This window comes from Pleurodeles waltl, chromosome 8 (assembly GCF_031143425.1).
Source record: "Pleurodeles waltl isolate 20211129_DDA chromosome 8, aPleWal1.hap1.20221129, whole genome shotgun sequence".
Classification (NCBI taxonomy): Eukaryota; Metazoa; Chordata; class Amphibia; order Caudata; family Salamandridae; genus Pleurodeles; species Pleurodeles waltl.
The window spans coordinates 513,615,734-513,631,961 of NC_090447.1; the positions used below are offsets into that span (position 1 = coordinate 513,615,734).

Sequence of the window (16,228 nt, forward strand, 5' to 3'; positions counted from 1 at the left end):
GTGAAATAAAATATTTGTCCAGGATGACACCATTTTTTCAAGTGGGGAAGACAAGATTGATTCCATATTTTCTGGTTTAGCATTGTGCGATACAGCTACTACAAGAATATCTCTTTCCCTTGCCTCTTTTACATCAAAGGTCAGTGCTTCGGTAATTCCTGAAGCATGAGGCTTTAACATGAATTGAAGGCAGTTGCCACATGAATGCTTGGCCAGTTTTCAGCTATAGGGTCTAAGAAGACCTCGAGCAGAGCCAGAGCCATGCATCTTTGTGAAGCCTTCAGTGGCTGATTAACCTCTAAGACAGGGTCCCTCATTACGACCGCTGAGGTGCAGACCGCCGTATAAGGAGCAAGGCGATGTGGCTGATGACAAACAGCCACATCACCACCAGGCCCGCCAATGTGTGCAGACCGCCGCAGCCGGCAGGGTCCTCCTCCAGGCCGGCGGCATGCCTCACACCGCTGCCTGTATTACGAGGGTGCTTACCACCACACAGGCGGTCGCCCCTCCACAAAAACCCTGGAGGTAACACACCCGGCGTCAAGAATAATCATTCCTGTTGCCCCTACATGCACCCCCACACAGACACACACATGCACGCACACACGCACAAGCCACACACATGCAAGTAAGGCAGACACCTACTCCCCCCATTATAGTCGACCCACCTACCTGACAGGGCCACAGTGCAGTCCACGTCAAGGAGGTTGTCTGGGAGGGGTAAGATGTTGACCGTAACAGCCGCCGCATACCTGACCATCACCATGGGCCCCAGTCCCCCATTGACAGCACGCATTCCCATTGGATGCTGAACTGTGGCATGTAATATGGCGGGTGGAGTCTTAACGTTTTGGCGGTGTAGGTGGTGGGACCGCCTCTCTCTCTCTCGCCATCGGTCGGCCTAGCGGTGGCTGCAATGTGGCCATATTTCAGCGGTCTCCTGTGTGTGCCTCTTAATACGGCAGTCAGGAGACCACCATCACTGGTGGTATTTCGGCAGCCGCCAGTGCTGCAGTCTTGCCGAAATAGCACCAATGTCATAATAAGGGCCTGGGTCTTTGATGGTAGAGTAACGTACATTGTGTGTGATTCACATGCAGAGTTGAGCGCACAGATCTCATTAGGCCCTGGCCCATCACCCACTCCACATCAGTATGCTGCCTGCAGAGCTTTTAGTGGGATGGGTCCTGTCAGGTCTCAGATTGGATAGTCATTAAAACTGGCTTTAAATGGGTCCCTATCAGGACCTAAAATCATTTGCTTTAGAGGCAAAAAGCAATGCTCGAATTGCACATATGTGTAGAAACCATTGAGGTATTCCATAACTGCTATGCAGTTTTACTCCATTTTCTATTCACTATGGGTATTTGTTTTCTCCATGTGTTTTGTTTCTGTAGTTCTTTCATGAAATATATAACTATTTTATATGACGCTAATTGTCATTAGGCATCTGAGGGAATGTTCATGATAGAGCATAAGTGAGAGCTGGAAATGAGGCTGGAGGTTGTGTTATTTTCTTATAGTGTCTGTCTTTGTGTCAGAAATGTGTTCAGGCCACATGCACGCCTCTGCAGAGAGTAGAAAATGATGGTCACATATGTGCCAACTGTAATTGTGCTTTTATGGGAATGTGTGTGAAGGAGGTACATAGCCGTCAAAATATTTACAGTGCTAAAGGAAAATAATATGCTCTGCCTTAAGCTGAGTTGGTGTGCTGTGTGTGTTAGGTGGTGGCAAAGTGTGAAGAAGAAAATCATGATGTGTGAGAAATGGAAATGGAAGATTTCCGAAAGATGTGTGGAGGAAAGGGCAAATGTGCTTGGCATGGTGACAGAGAGTAAACAAGAGTGGTTGAGACACTCTGAAGACCACATTCCCTTCCACAGATCTTAGCAATGTTTAATCCAGTCTCACAATTTTAGAACTGAAACATTACAATTTGAATTATTCACTACACAAATATTGTTGTTGCTCATTTATTTGATACTTCTAGCAAATATTGGCAAAGCCAATAGGTTTTACTTGATTTGTAGGTGTATTTCTGTTGTTGTGTTATATATATGTATAAATATGGATGCAAAAACATTTCACTCATAGAAAGGCTCTCAAATACTGGCCAAGCGACATTTTTTCTAAAGCACAGGATTTTGTTTTCATGTTTTAACCTGTGCCCTTAATTATATACTTCAAGACTCTTCGAAAAGGATTACTAGTTACACTTATTTTCCAATGTTTTTTAAAGTCTCCTCACCTAAAGCACTGGTCACCTGGGAGACTAACTAGAGTGATCTGATAAGTGCACTGTGATAGAACTACATGCCCTTCTCAGGCTTTTTGTCTGTTGCATTAGCAATTGAACTTGGCCCTTAAAAGTTGTGCTCCCCACTGCAGCATCTGTCGTGAAAATTGTGTGCTCATTTCTTCTCTCATCTGTACTACAACTCTGCATTTTCCACTTCAAATAAGTACTGTCTTATATAATCCTGTTTTCTCCTCCTTGACCCAGATATTTCAGTTTTATGCAGAAGTATTTAAATCCATCACACCACAACAAAAAATGATTTCCAAAAAATTGAAATTTTATGCTTTTTTTACCAGTTCCAATCACTAAAAGCTGAAGAGTTTTTTTTCCTTGAGAGGAAGAAATGTTTTCTTTTATTAGCTCAGGAAATTTGAGTATGCTGGATATGTCCATATTAACGTTTGCCAACTTGTTACCCTGTCTGGGTATGGTTGGTATTGTTCTTAGCCCTTCTCACCCACACTAATACTGCAACGCTGCAGAGTTTGCACTTTACTGGACTATAACACATGGTAGCTTTGCCATTACATTGCTTTTAGGTCTTGCAGTCTGATGTAATTCAGAGCTATGCTATGTATGTGATAAACAATTATGTGTGCTTACGTAGGTCTGGCTCACTCAGGATAAGGTTACAGTGAATATGCAAGCCAACAGGGCAGTGTTACTGTAAACAAGTAGGTAGTCTCCAATGCACCATATTGGCAGTGTAACATTTTTACCATGTGCAAAGTTCTTATTAGTGAGTGCAGTCTGATGTTAAGTTTGATTACTGGATGTAGTCTGTGGTGTCTTTCACTGTTCCTATATTGCTCCACTTGTGTAATTTTCCTATGCAAACTAGCAATATTTAATTGCAGAGGCAAATATTTTCTTGAAAGTGCTAGTTGGAACTGTAATTTCAAGCGTCCTATTCTTGTGAGTTAACTTTATCACCACTTCCTTCTCATCCTTGGACACTATGCAGCTTACACCTATTTTGATGTGGAGCTGATACCTATTACTTTGTGGACATTATTTGAATGGGTATTCTGGTGGTACTGATTCCAGGATGAGCTGTCCTTCGGTTGGACTGGTAGATTTTAGGGTGGTTTAGATATAGTTAGGCCAACAATAAGAGCATGAGAGATATCTGCTACTAAATGTGGCGGTGACAACCTTTTGGGGACAGTGTGAGTGCCTAGCTTGTAGTACCTAGTGTATTATTTACTGTAGGTAGTCAAACTCAAAAACTTCATCCACATTTGAGATGTTAATTCCGTTAGACTGGGAACCCAAGTAACAGGCCTAAGTACTGATTAGCTTTTATTTGTTACATCTTGTGTAATTTGCTCAAATGTACTAATGATATATCTCCTAAACAAAGTTTTAAGATCTGATGTCACCTCTTAAGATGTCACTTCCTGTGAGATCGCGGGTTGTGATGCCACTTCCTGTAATTTCATGTGTGGTGTCACAAGCTGTGATGTGAATTGCATCTTGCTTTACTTGGTTAGTCCCCACACTTCTTTTTTTTGGACTTGTGCCCTGTACACCACAACTCTGCTGACCAGGAAGGAGAAGTATTTCCAGATCTGCCCTTAAAATAGAGTCAACTAAGAATGCAAGATCGTTGCTGATTCCACCACCTGAACATCACACTGCTGCTTCAATTATGATAGTAGTACATTCTTTCTTGCATAGATTTCCATAACCAAAACTCAAACTGCTTTTAGGAATGCACACCTGAGTACTCTGAATCTGCACAAGCGCAAAGCTCATATCCATCACAAATGCACTTAACAGTATGTTTCACAGTCAATTTCTGTCTACTGCATGGCTTGTAGAATGGACAGTTGCAAGATGGCATTTTTTACTAACTGTGATGAATAAAGCCCTACCTGGTTTACGGCTTGTTTTTGCAAAATAGCCCCTGCTGTAGAGTAAAGCAACTTCTAACTATTTTGTCGGAATGGCACTGGTTCAGCCAGTGTGGCTCTTAATTTAATTTTCAATGGAAACTGTGTATTCCATAGACATTGCACAATTTAGGAGCTGACTCCAGGTGCCCCGGTAATCCCATATAGATGATAACAGAAATTAACACCTAAAACAGGAGCACACGATCCACAGTAATTATTGAAACCTGTGGTGTTTCACCCAGAGACTCTAGCTACTGTGGAGCCTCTAGGAGAAATACCAGGGTAAAATAAAAAATTACCAGGAGAATCTGGACAAGAATTATTGATTTCCTGATAATTCCTCATTTCATTTTATTGTTCATTTTGTAATCCCTGTACACTCCTTCTCCAGAATTACTGGTAGCCTCTAGGCCCTCCCCTCGTTACTAGGGGGAACGTCACCGATTGCTTTGGACCTGGGCGCTTCACTTTTAAGCCCCGAAGTGCACAGGGCTGATTGACCATCAGTGTCCCCAGTCTCACTGACCCAATCCCACTCTGTGACGAGTTGGGACTGCTGCCTTCCCTCATTGGCTGATGTTAGGTTAGCCAGTGAGGGAAGGCATCAGTCCCAATCCTCTTGGGACCTACGAGGCAGAGCTGAAGGTAAGAGAGTGTGTGTGTTTTTTTTTTTATTAATGTTTGGTGCGTGCGTATATGTTTGAATATTTGATGATGACTGTTGTGAATGGATGTGTGTGTGTGTGTGTGTGAATTAATGTAAGTGTGCATGTGTGCCAGTTTGTCCCACCCGCCCCGCCTCTTAAAATTACCCGCCGCCACTGACCTTCATAGTTATCAATGTTGAGGGCATCTGTAACTCAACAGGATGGAAATACTCCTGATTGCCTAATTGTGGAAAATAACATGCCGGAATCACCGTTTCTACATCAATTTCTGTCCCTTTTACAAGGTGTTTGCCCAGAGACCTCGGCTACTTTCAGCATCCAAAATCTCTGGACGAAATGCTCACAATCGGAAGAGTTAAAATGCATCTTGTACTCCTGATTCAGCCGGGGTAACTTGTATGAACACCTGAATTAAGAATGCTGAAGTACTTGTAAGGAGGCCCTTAAATGTTTTTCATGAGACTGGTCCACAGGTTTCTTTTACTCTTGAACTATATTTAATCAGGGGTTGCCCCTCCATATATGCTACCTAGATGGTCACCAAATTCGGGAAAAAAATCAAATTTGAAAAAGAATCTAATTAAGAAATAAATAGTAGGTGCCGTGTGCATACTTCCTTGAGGTAGCCAGATGCTGGTAGGTAGTTTATCACAACCACAAATATTTTAGACCTAGATAGAAATTATTTGAGTATTTTATGTCACCATTTCCTCTAACTGCATGCTAACTCATGCTCGCCACACCCTATTGAGGTAAAATTTTCTACAGCACAGCACTTGATTGGCCAAAGAGGCTGTACACCTCTTATGTACCCTGGAAACTGTGGCAGACATGGGCAAGTTTGGAAAAGTTATATTTCTGATGGATACAGCTACCTGTGTATTCCTCACCTTATGAATTCTCCCAATGCACAAGCATTCTACCGATTTTTTTTTTCCTAGCTCTCCATGTCGACGAGGACGTCATAATTGCATGGCTCTGCACTTGACTCTGTCTGACGTCATTGGAGCCATAACAAGTCGGTTCCCTTTTTTCCACACCTTCGACTCTAATGCTTTTCTACCTTTCCATTGTTTCCCAACTGGTTTGAGAGAATTTCTTGTAGCGCTACTATGTCTCAGCTGGAGAAATCCGGCTTCAAACTTTGTAGTTTGTGCGGGGGTCATGTGTCGGTGATGGATCTGCACGTGAACTGCCTTTGGTGTTTGAGCTCGGATCACGACGTGGCAGGTTGTTCATCTTGCCAGCACATGAATCCAAAGGCTCTTAAAAAAAGGGAGGTGAAGCTCTTTCTAAAGCAAGGAAAGAAGAAAGAGGATGCCGTAGATCCAGAATTCGGGTCACTTTGTCGCACAGATCATCGAGGTCCTACAAGAAGCGAAGTCGGCGACATGAAGCACGGCGTTGTTCATCCAGAGATCGGTCAGTATCTCTGACTTCGAGAACACAGCGCTATACAACTTGGGAAGTCAGTCCCACCTTGTCTCTCCAACCTCAGTAAGCTGAGTCGTCACCGGAGACGACTTTGTTAGAGATTTCGGCATTGCATACGAGAACAACGGCTCATTTTTCCCCTGCATTCTCCCAAGGTCAGGAGTTTGGGGCTTGGGCATCAGATCCAGCCCAGCTACTGCAAGGGAAACAAGAGTACCCTGCCTTTCCGGCTCTAGTAGTGGATCCTTCTTTGTTCCTAAATGCTATGCTTAGCATTTTTAATAGGGAAATGGTCCCCTCTGGTGTGCCTGCTGACCCCACAGATCTATTGGATTTTACGCTAGGGGTGCCGGCACCATATAAGCAGGCTCCATTTATGCCGTTTCTACCAGCAACCCCTTTGGATTGTACTGGCACGGTGCAGAGGATGTCACCGCCTCTACCACAGATCACGGCGTCAGATAGACCTCGAGTCGGCTCAGTCTACTCCGACGCAGAGTGTGGATCCGGCTCCTCCTCCTCCTTCAGTCTCACCTTCTTCTTTTAGGGGTGTTGTCAACGTGAGTGAACTCTTAATCAACACCACGTTTGGAGTCTTGGCTAAGATCTAGAAGGAAGGCCTTAAGACTTCAGGAAGAGCAGCAGTATCTAGAAGAAGAGCAACAGCTGGAATAAGGGGAAATTCCTGTGCCTTCAGATAAATACCAGGGGCTAGATAATGCTAGTGGGTTGGATACATCCCCTGAGTGTGAGCTTTTCTCCCCTGGAGGTGAGCTCTCATCAGAAGTGACGACCTACCATGGGGCGATTAGGAAGGTGGCAGAGGTCAGAGCCCCTTCTTCCATTCAGTGACGCTTTGATGGAACACATATTGGAGATATGGAAGAAACCTGTCACTGGAGTGCTTCTCCTCAGAAAGCATGGCTGTAAAATCATTAAATGCGACTTGTGTACTGGGAGATACATTTATGACCTAATGGATATGACGAAGGAGGTGGCCCCTAAGTTGCCACAGGAAGTACAGGGACATTTTGCTGAACTTTTAAAGGACGGTCAAGTGGCACCCAACCTAGTGATTCAGTCAGGCCCGGACTTTGTGGACACAGTTGCTAGGGCCATGGTGACTTCAATTGCAACTAGGAGACATGCTTGTCTCAGAGGTTCTGTTTTTCTCTCGGATGTGCAAGCTACATTCATGGACCTCCCTTTTGATGGTTCCAGGTTGTTTGGTGCAAAGGTGGACTTGGCCCTGGAAAAGTTCAAGGATAGAAGAGCCACTGTGAAATATTTGGGCCTTCAGGCATCATCCACGACCTTCAGACCATTCTGTAGGTTCAGAGGGTTTGGACGTGGGTCATCCTTTTGTGGGAGGCTGCAGTTCCATGTCCAGCGGCCTGCCAACCTCCTCCACAGGTCCTGTAGGGGTTGTGGTAGAGTTAGAATGCGAGGAGCCGCTCAGCAGCCTTCCTCTTCCTCTTCATCCTCTGGGGGAATCCAGCCAGGGAAGCAGCCCTAGTTCTCACTCCATTCACCAGCATGTGCTGCCCGTAGGTGGAGGGTTGTTACATTTCCTCCATGAGTGGAGGTTAATAACATTGGATTCTGTGGTGTTGAGCATAGTGAGAAAATGTTATGCCCTTCCCTTTCGGGAGTTTCTCCCCGCTTCGCTCCCCGTTATTCATTTTGCTCAGAAGAGCATCTCCTGTTGCTTCAACAGGAGTTGCAGAGCTTTCTTTTATGGGTGCAGTGGAGTTGGTTCCAGAGCAGGAATGGGGTCAAGGATATTATTCAAGGTATTTCCTGATTCCCAAGAAGAATTGTCGGTTGAGGCCTATTTTGGACCTGTGGATTTTGAATTGGTTCCTCAAACCGGAAAAATTCAAAATGCTGACCCTAGCACAGGTGCTTCTTGCATTGGATAAGGAAGACTAGATGGTGTCTATTGACTTGCAGGATGCTTATTTTCACACCCCTATTCTGAAGTCGCACAAGAAGTTTCTCCGGTTCATGGTAGGATCGCAACACTACCAGTTTGCAGTCCTTCCTTTTGGTCTTACTTCTGCACCTCAAGTCTTTATAAAGGTGATGGCGGTGGTGGTGGCGCACTTCAGAAGGAAGGAAATATCTGCATTCCCTTACCTGGACGATTGGCTGATTAAAGCCAAGTCCCCAAAGTAGGTGCTGCACCATTTGCGGGTGACAAGCCAGTTGTTGTTCAACCTGGGCTTTTCAGTAAACGTGCCCAAGTCTCACCTGGAGCCCTCTCAATGCCTCCTGTTCATAGGAGCAGCACTGGACACAATATTGACTCAAACCTACCCTCCTCCTCAGAGGATTCAGGACATTGAGGCTATGATTCCAATGTTTCAAAGGGGAGTGGCTGTTCCAGTCCTAAAGGTCCTTCGTCTGCTTGGTCTGTTCGCTTCCTGTATTCTGTTGGTCACTCACGCACATTGGCACATGAGGGCTCTCCAGTGGTGCCTCTGCAAGCAATAGTTTCACACAAAGAAGATCTTGAGGAGTCGATAACAATCTCCAGAGACGATGCGGGGGATCTACAGTGGTGGAGTGTGGATGGCAACCTCTCTCAAGGAAGGCCGTTTTGTCTGCCACCTCCGGTGACCACAGTCATAATGGATGCTTCCACTCTAGGGTGGGGAGCACATCTGGGGGATCTGGAGTTCAAATGTCTTTGGTCTCCAGTAGAACAGATGTTTCACATCAGTCTGTTGGAGTTGTGGGCGATACGCCTGGCTCTCAAGGCCTTCCTCCCGTCCATTTGCGGTCTGTCGGTACAAGTCTTGACAGGCAACACTACTGCGATGTGGTACATCAACAAACAGGGTGGAGTAGCAACGTACCTTCTCTGCAGAGAGGCTCTGCGGCTCTGGTCCTGGTCACAGGACCATCGAATTTGCGTAGTAGCAAACCATTTGGCCGGAATTCTCAACGTACATGTGGATGGTCTCAGTCGGCACTTTTCGGCTGATCACGAGTGGCGTCTCCATCCGGAGGTTGTTCTTCACGTCTTCCAGTTGTGGGGAACGCCTCTGATAGACCTCTTTGCCACTCACAAGAATGCGCACTGCCCATTATTCTGCAGCCTCCAGTATCCAATGCAGTGGGCGTTGGGGGATGCTCTTCAGCTGAGCTGGAGCAACCGGCTGCTTTACACGTTTTCTCCCATACCCTTGATTCCTCGAGTTCTCAGGAAGATTTGCCAAGACCGGGCCTAAGTTATATTAATAGCCCCGGATTGGCCAAGAAGGGTGTGGTACACAGATCTTCTTCACCTCTCACTGTACCCTCTGCTCCATCTCTTTTACAGGGCAGGCCTCCTCTCGCAGTCACAGGGGCAGGGTCGACACCCCCACCTCTAGAGCCTGCACCTACATGCCTAGAGATTGAACAGGGCAATCTGAATTCTTTTTCTCTCCCTCTGGAAGTGGTGGGTGTTATTTTATCGGCCAGGTGACACTGCACCAAGACTGTCTATGCCGGCAGATGGGCAAAATGTGTTATTTTGTGTGGAGGGAGACAAATGAATCCTTTAAAGGCCCATTTGTCTAATGTTTTGCAATTTTCACTTTCTTTAGCGCAGAAAGGTTGCGCAGTTGTGACTGGGAAAGGGTGTTCATCGGCACTGTAAGCTTTTATCTGTTTACCTGATCAGCGCTCTTTATTTAAGCCCCCTCTAGTTCTTCGGTTCCTTAAGGGTTTAATAAACAAATTTCCACTCACTTTGTTCGTAATGCCTCAGTGGGATTTGGATTTAGTTTTAACTTTTTGATGAGTTCACCGTTTGAACTCATGCATAGTTCCCCGTTGAGGCTCCTAGTTATTAAAACAGTTTTTCTAACAGCCATCACATCGGCTAGGCATGTTAGTGAGCTTTAGGCTCTTAGTGTAAAACCCCCTTACACTACCTTTCATGCTAATAAGGTGGTTTTGATAACCAGGGCGGCTTTCCTTCCTAAGGTAGTCACTCCCTTCCATCTAGGACAATCTATAACTCTTCTGTCCTTTTACCCTATTCCCAACTGTCAAAGGAGGAGAAAAGGCTGCATTGCTTGGGTCCGAAAAGGACCCTTAGCTTCTACACAGAAAGGAAGAACAACTTCAGAACTGATGATCAGCTCTTTATTGGCTATGTGGGCAAAATGAAGGGCAAAGCCGTCCACAAGAGGACTTTATCAAGGTGGATCATTCTTTGTATAAAGATATGTTATTCGCTAGCAAAGAAGGTTCCTCCAGGGGGTATTAGGGCTCATCATACCAGGGCTAAGTCTGCCACTTGGGCTTTAGCTAGAGGTGTGCCTGTTGCTGACATTTGTAAAGCAGCAACTTGGGCTTTCCTCCGCACTTTCGCAAAGCTTATTGTTTAGAATCAGAAGTGAGGAGGGATGGTCATTTTGCCCGTTCTCTTTTGCAGGAGTTCTTGGTTTGACCAGTCAGGCACCTACCTCCGAGTGTGGGACTGCTTTGGGATTCTATTCATAAGGTGAGGAATCCACAGGTAGTTGTAGCCATCAGAAGAACAAGTTACTTACCTTCGGTAACCCTTTTTCTGGTGGATACAGTAGCTACCTGTGGATTCCTCACAGTCCCAACCGCCTCCCCGTTGCCTGTCTGGACATACCAAGAGTACTATTGATGTTTATTGAACAATGTTATAGATTAATATATGTATATATATAGAAGATGTTTCATGTATAGATATTGAGTTGGCACATGTTGTGCTTGTGATGTTGGTATTCACCTGTGTGCCTCAAAGGCACAGTAAAAAAGTGATGAAACTGACGTCAGCACGCCGGCGAGGACTTCTTATAGCTCCGATGATGTCAGACGGAGTCGCCTGAGGAGACGTGCAATTATAATGTCCTCAGCAACGTGGAAAGTTGGGAAAAATATTTCTGTTGAATGCTGTCACATTGGGAAAATTGATAGGGTGAGGAATCCACAGGTAGCTACTGTATCCACCAGAAAAAGTGTTACCAAAGGTAAGCAACTTGTTCAACATGCATGTTCTCTGCCAAAGAAAAAAAAGGCCAACTACCTGCCATAGTCCAGCCCTACTTATGAAGAGCAACTGACCGCTCAGCAATTGGCACGAATTAATGGATTTTAACAAGCTGTCTGATCTTACCTGGCCAATAGCATTGGCCATCTTGATCCCTAAAAACTGGGAGTCACAAACAGAGCCCATATGACAACCTCTGTCTGGAAACTTTTAGGTCCCGAATTATCTAGTGTTTTCTATTTTAAGTACCACTATTATGTAATAACTAATTCTAATGTTGGCTTGCACTTTATTATACGTGTCCATCAGGAATTGCACATATTTGTGGTTCTCCCTTATAGTATGCTCTTATCTCAAATTGTACAAATTTGTCATGAATTTAAGAAATCAAACAGTAAATATTCATTCATTTATGCTAACACATGTGGAAACAATTACACAATATTAAATGTCTTTATCGGCAAAGAAATATAACAATAGGTAGTTCTGGTGTTAGTTGTAAATGAATATTATAACTGGTAGATGGTCATATTTTGGCATGAAAACTTATTTTTTTCTTTTCATACTGACTTGTTTTTCTTTGTTTATTACAGGATGATATTTTGACTGTGATCCGACGAGTGGATGACAACTGGGCAGAAGGAATGTTGGGAGAGAAGATTGGGATTTTCCCAATCCTTTACGTAGAGGTAAGATCTATGGCTGATTCATTCTTATAGCAGCCAAAAAAAAAACAGATACTAAGCATGTTGTTTTAGTAGTGGGGCAGGGTCAGTCATAAAACAGGATCCTTTTATCCACTTTACAAATAAGTGGAGTGGTGTTCAACAGATCTGGGTGTTTATAGCTGGTTAAATGCAGCCCTACTTTGCTTCCAAAGGGTAATGAGTATTGTTTGTACTGATTACTACCTATAGTGTCCAATAGGACATATTGAAAGCTGTCCTACACATACGACTATACGCGTTTCACAGGTGTGTTTTTAGCCCTATGAGGAACTTGGGTCTACAGCACTTCATCCCCCTGCCCACCACATCATGTCACAAAGACTTAAGTGCATTTTTAGGTCTGCCAATAGCTAAGACATTTTGATTTTACTGAAATGTACGTGTCAGCTATTTATAAGGGCTTTTACCCGGTCCTCTTCATCCAGTAGTCTGTTAATGTCATTCACATTTTTTTTCCTGGCCACTCTCTCATTAATGTTGCATGGGGCAGTGGGTTACCTCGCTTCACCATTCGCTAACTTCTTTGTGAGTGACAACACTTTTCCCTGTCACAAGGAGCACATCTACACACAAAATAGTTCCCTTCAGTGCCAGGACCTACTTTGGCAACATGTGCTTTTTGAAACCAAAAATATTTTAGCTTTAAGGCATTTTTTAAAAATGTTAAATGGCGAGGGCTTGTCCACTTTCCCAAGTGCCCTTCAAATGCATGCAGCAGCATGGATGCGCACAGCAGGCACTCCTCTGACAAGCCAAAGGAACACCTAAGGCATAACCGTCTGCGCCCTTCCGCATCCAGGCAGGGCCAGGGCCAGGAACCCTGGTTCCTCAGAGGGTAATGGTTTGGTGTATTTTACCAACCAACTACTTGCTTTATAACCATCTGGTTTATTTAACTTTCCATGACTTCACTTGGGAGTAAGTCAACCTTTATGTGGGAATTGTGACGTTTTCTCTCTTTCTGAGGGTACTAACCGCATGCGGGTGGTTCGTAACATTGGCTGCACACGAGTGGTTATTAATGCTGTGAGTTAATGGCCTCGCATTCGGGTTGTAGAGATTTAATACAATTTTCCTTCCTAAATCTAAACTGCTGCTCTCTCCCTAAACATCAACAAGCCATCTTTAATATGTTATGGGATCTTGATCCTGATGTCCTGTTTTCAGCAGCAGCCAAGGTGGGGGTGAGTGGGATGATGGGGACGGGGGAAACAGATAATAACAAAAACAAAACCACTTACTATTCTGCCATTCTCTCCGTTCCCAGAGCCGCCTCCTGCTGCCTCGCACCTCTGCTTCTGATAGTGTCCCAGCATTCACTGGATCACCAGCACAGGCTCCCCAGCAATCGTGGTGCTGCTCTCATTCTAAACCTAGCATGAAAGCAGCATCAGGATTGGTCTGAGTGGCTTGGACTGCCACTCAGACAGTGCAAGGGGTCTGTGAAGTTTTTCCAGACTGGCTGTTCAACACAGCCGGGTTGGAGAAACCTAAGAGCGCATGTGTGTTTGGCCAGCCTAAGACAGCTGGCCAAACACACATGCGCATTTAGTGCACTTCACTCCCCCTTCCCTCTCCCTCCTTCCTTGAGCCAGGCCTGCCCCTCCCTTCACTGTTGGCTGAGCCAGCAGATGAAAAATAAACCAATAGTAAACTATCATTTTTTTTTTCATTTGCTGGCTCTTAGCTAGGGGTGACGCTACTCTGCCATTGCAGAAGAGCTGCCCCTGCCTGTTTTTGACAGAAACCTGGCTGCAGGAATGCTGTTCATCAGATGTAATTTCAGCACTACCACCTGAGTATACGATTATTAGAAAAGACAGGCAAGGCAGACCTGGAGGAGGAATAGGTATAATTTATAAGATATCTTATCATTGCAAAATTTGAGTCCTTGACATTCCAGCTTGTGAGACCTTCTTCTTTTCTCTCGCTCTCACATCTAAGTGTACCTTATCGGGAGCCTTGGTTTCTAGGCCTCCAGGTAATGCTGGGGATTGGTCTGCCTCTATCCCAGATCGGCTAGCCCCTTTTATTCTTACATTGCAATCCTCCTGCTATTGGGAGATCTCAATATCCATCTAGAGGATCATAACTGCTTGTTGGGATGTAATCTTCTTTAAGATTTGATCATTCTAAATCTTTCTTTGCTTAACACACTTCCAACCCACGAAGCTGGCCATTTGTTAGATCCTCTTTTTGCTAATATACAGGAAATGGAGGTTGATTCACCTATTCCTTTGACCTGGTCCGATCACAGTGCAATCCCTTTCACCATCAAAGCCACCTCTGCCCTATGTCCTAGTTGTCATAATCTGGCCACCTCAGCTGTAAAATGGTCCAAACTGGACACAGTTTCTTTAAATCACCAACTTCTCATCAACAAACCGAGTCTGGTCGATTCGGTCTGTGTAGATGAGGGGTTGGTGGATGGCTGGTTTCGGAGCACTTTTGACAAGGTTTTGCCTGTAGTGTCCAAACTGTCACCCTGAACACTTCACTCTGCTCTATGGTTTGATGACTCTTTGCACTTGGAGAAAAAAACTTTTTAAGGCCATGGAACCGGCCTGGAGCAGGTCATATGATATTTCTGTGAAAGCCGCTTATAAGAATGCCATTAGGCACTACCATGGACTTTGTAAAAAGGCATGGGCTTCTTTCTTCACTGATAACATTATTAAGGCTCAGAAATGCCAGAAGGTTCTCTTCAAGGTAGTAAAGGAACTTTTTGACCTTTGACACATGGTTTCAGTGCTTCAGGTGTCACAATCTCAGTGTGAGGCACTGGCATTGTTTTTCATAAAAAAGGTAGCTGATATACATTTGAAATTTGCTAAGGACACAAGCAGCCCACAAACAACACCTCACTCAGGTAGTGTAGATTCAGAGGCCTATTCCATCTCTGCAGCATCTGATCACACTGCACCTGTGGCAAAGTCTCATCTGAGCAAACTGAGCTCAAGGCCATGGTTGAACATTTCCTCTTTTCTGGGTCTTCTTCAGTCCATCAAATCCAGTTCACCATTAGATCTGCTACTTCCCTCCATACTTGGCTTAATGAATATGGATTCCCTTCAGATAGTAGTGTACCTTCTTAATTCTTCTTTACAGGAGGGTCATGTCCCAGATTCTTGGAAACATACTATGGTGTTGCCACTCCTGAAGAAGCCAAATCTAGATCCCAACATCTGGTTGAATTATAGGACTATCTCTGTGCTGCCCTGTCTCTCCAAGGTTTTGGAGAAGCATGTGAAAGCCTTATTTACATCATATGTGGAGAATTTAAATATACTTCATCTGTCACAATCTGGTTTCAGGGCTGGACACAGTAGTGAATCTGCCCTCCTTGAAGTAACGGACCATCTTAGAAAGCTCCTGAATGAGGGTGGCTCTGCTGCCCTCATTCTTCCTGATTTGGGCACAGCATCCAATACTGTGTCACACGTTGTCCCGATTGAAAGGCTGTCATCTCTAGGGCTTGCCGACACTGCCCTGGCACGGCTGACTTCATTCCTTTATAATTGATCTTTTCAGGTGTTTTCAGCTAATGTAGCATATCGCAAGCAGTGTTTAACATCTGGCTTTCCCCAAGGCTCAGTACGTAGCCCACTACTGTTTAGCATCTATGTTAAGCCTCTTGCTAAAGTTGTGGAGAGTTGTGGACTGACCCTTTTTTCTTATGCAGACCCAAATCGTCTTTTCTTTATCATCGGTGCAAGCCCAGAGTCCCTCCGATCTTAACTTGGGCTTGAAGTCTATTGAAACCTGGATGAGGAACAACTTGCTCAAGCTGAATGGGGATAAGACAGAATTGATGATCCTGGGGAAAAATCCTCAGCTTTAAGGCCCACAACACTGGTCCTCCTCTCTGGGTCCCCTTCTCACTCCTCCTAAGGTGATGAATCAGGGCTTTGTTTTGGATGAAAATCTCTCAATGAGCTCTCAGGTGGTCAAGGTGATGTCTTTATGCTTTTCCATATTAAGATGCATGAAGAAGATCATTTGGATTTTGCCTTTCTCTGCTCAGAAAACCGTGGCCCAGGCCTCAAATCTGTCGAGACTGGACTATGGCAATGTTCATTATTTAGGTATTAATCATACTTCTATTTGCGTCTTCAGACAGTTCAGAATGCAGCAGCTCATCTTCTGTTTTGTCTCCCGCAGTCTGCGCCAACTTC

At 44.6% G+C, this 16,228-nt stretch overlaps 1 protein-coding gene across 1 annotated transcript in view; it reads left to right on the forward strand.

The window, feature by feature from the left end:
• The window catches only part of SH3RF3 (SH3 domain containing ring finger 3), a 1,332,803-nt gene that overhangs the window by 615,025 nt on the left and 701,550 nt on the right, over positions 1-16,228 (forward strand). Inside the window, exon 3 of the mRNA XM_069204493.1 lies at positions 11,919-12,014. Coding sequence (XP_069060594.1) covers positions 11,919-12,014 — 96 coding nt within the window. The remainder of the gene's footprint in view (positions 1-11,918; positions 12,015-16,228) is intronic.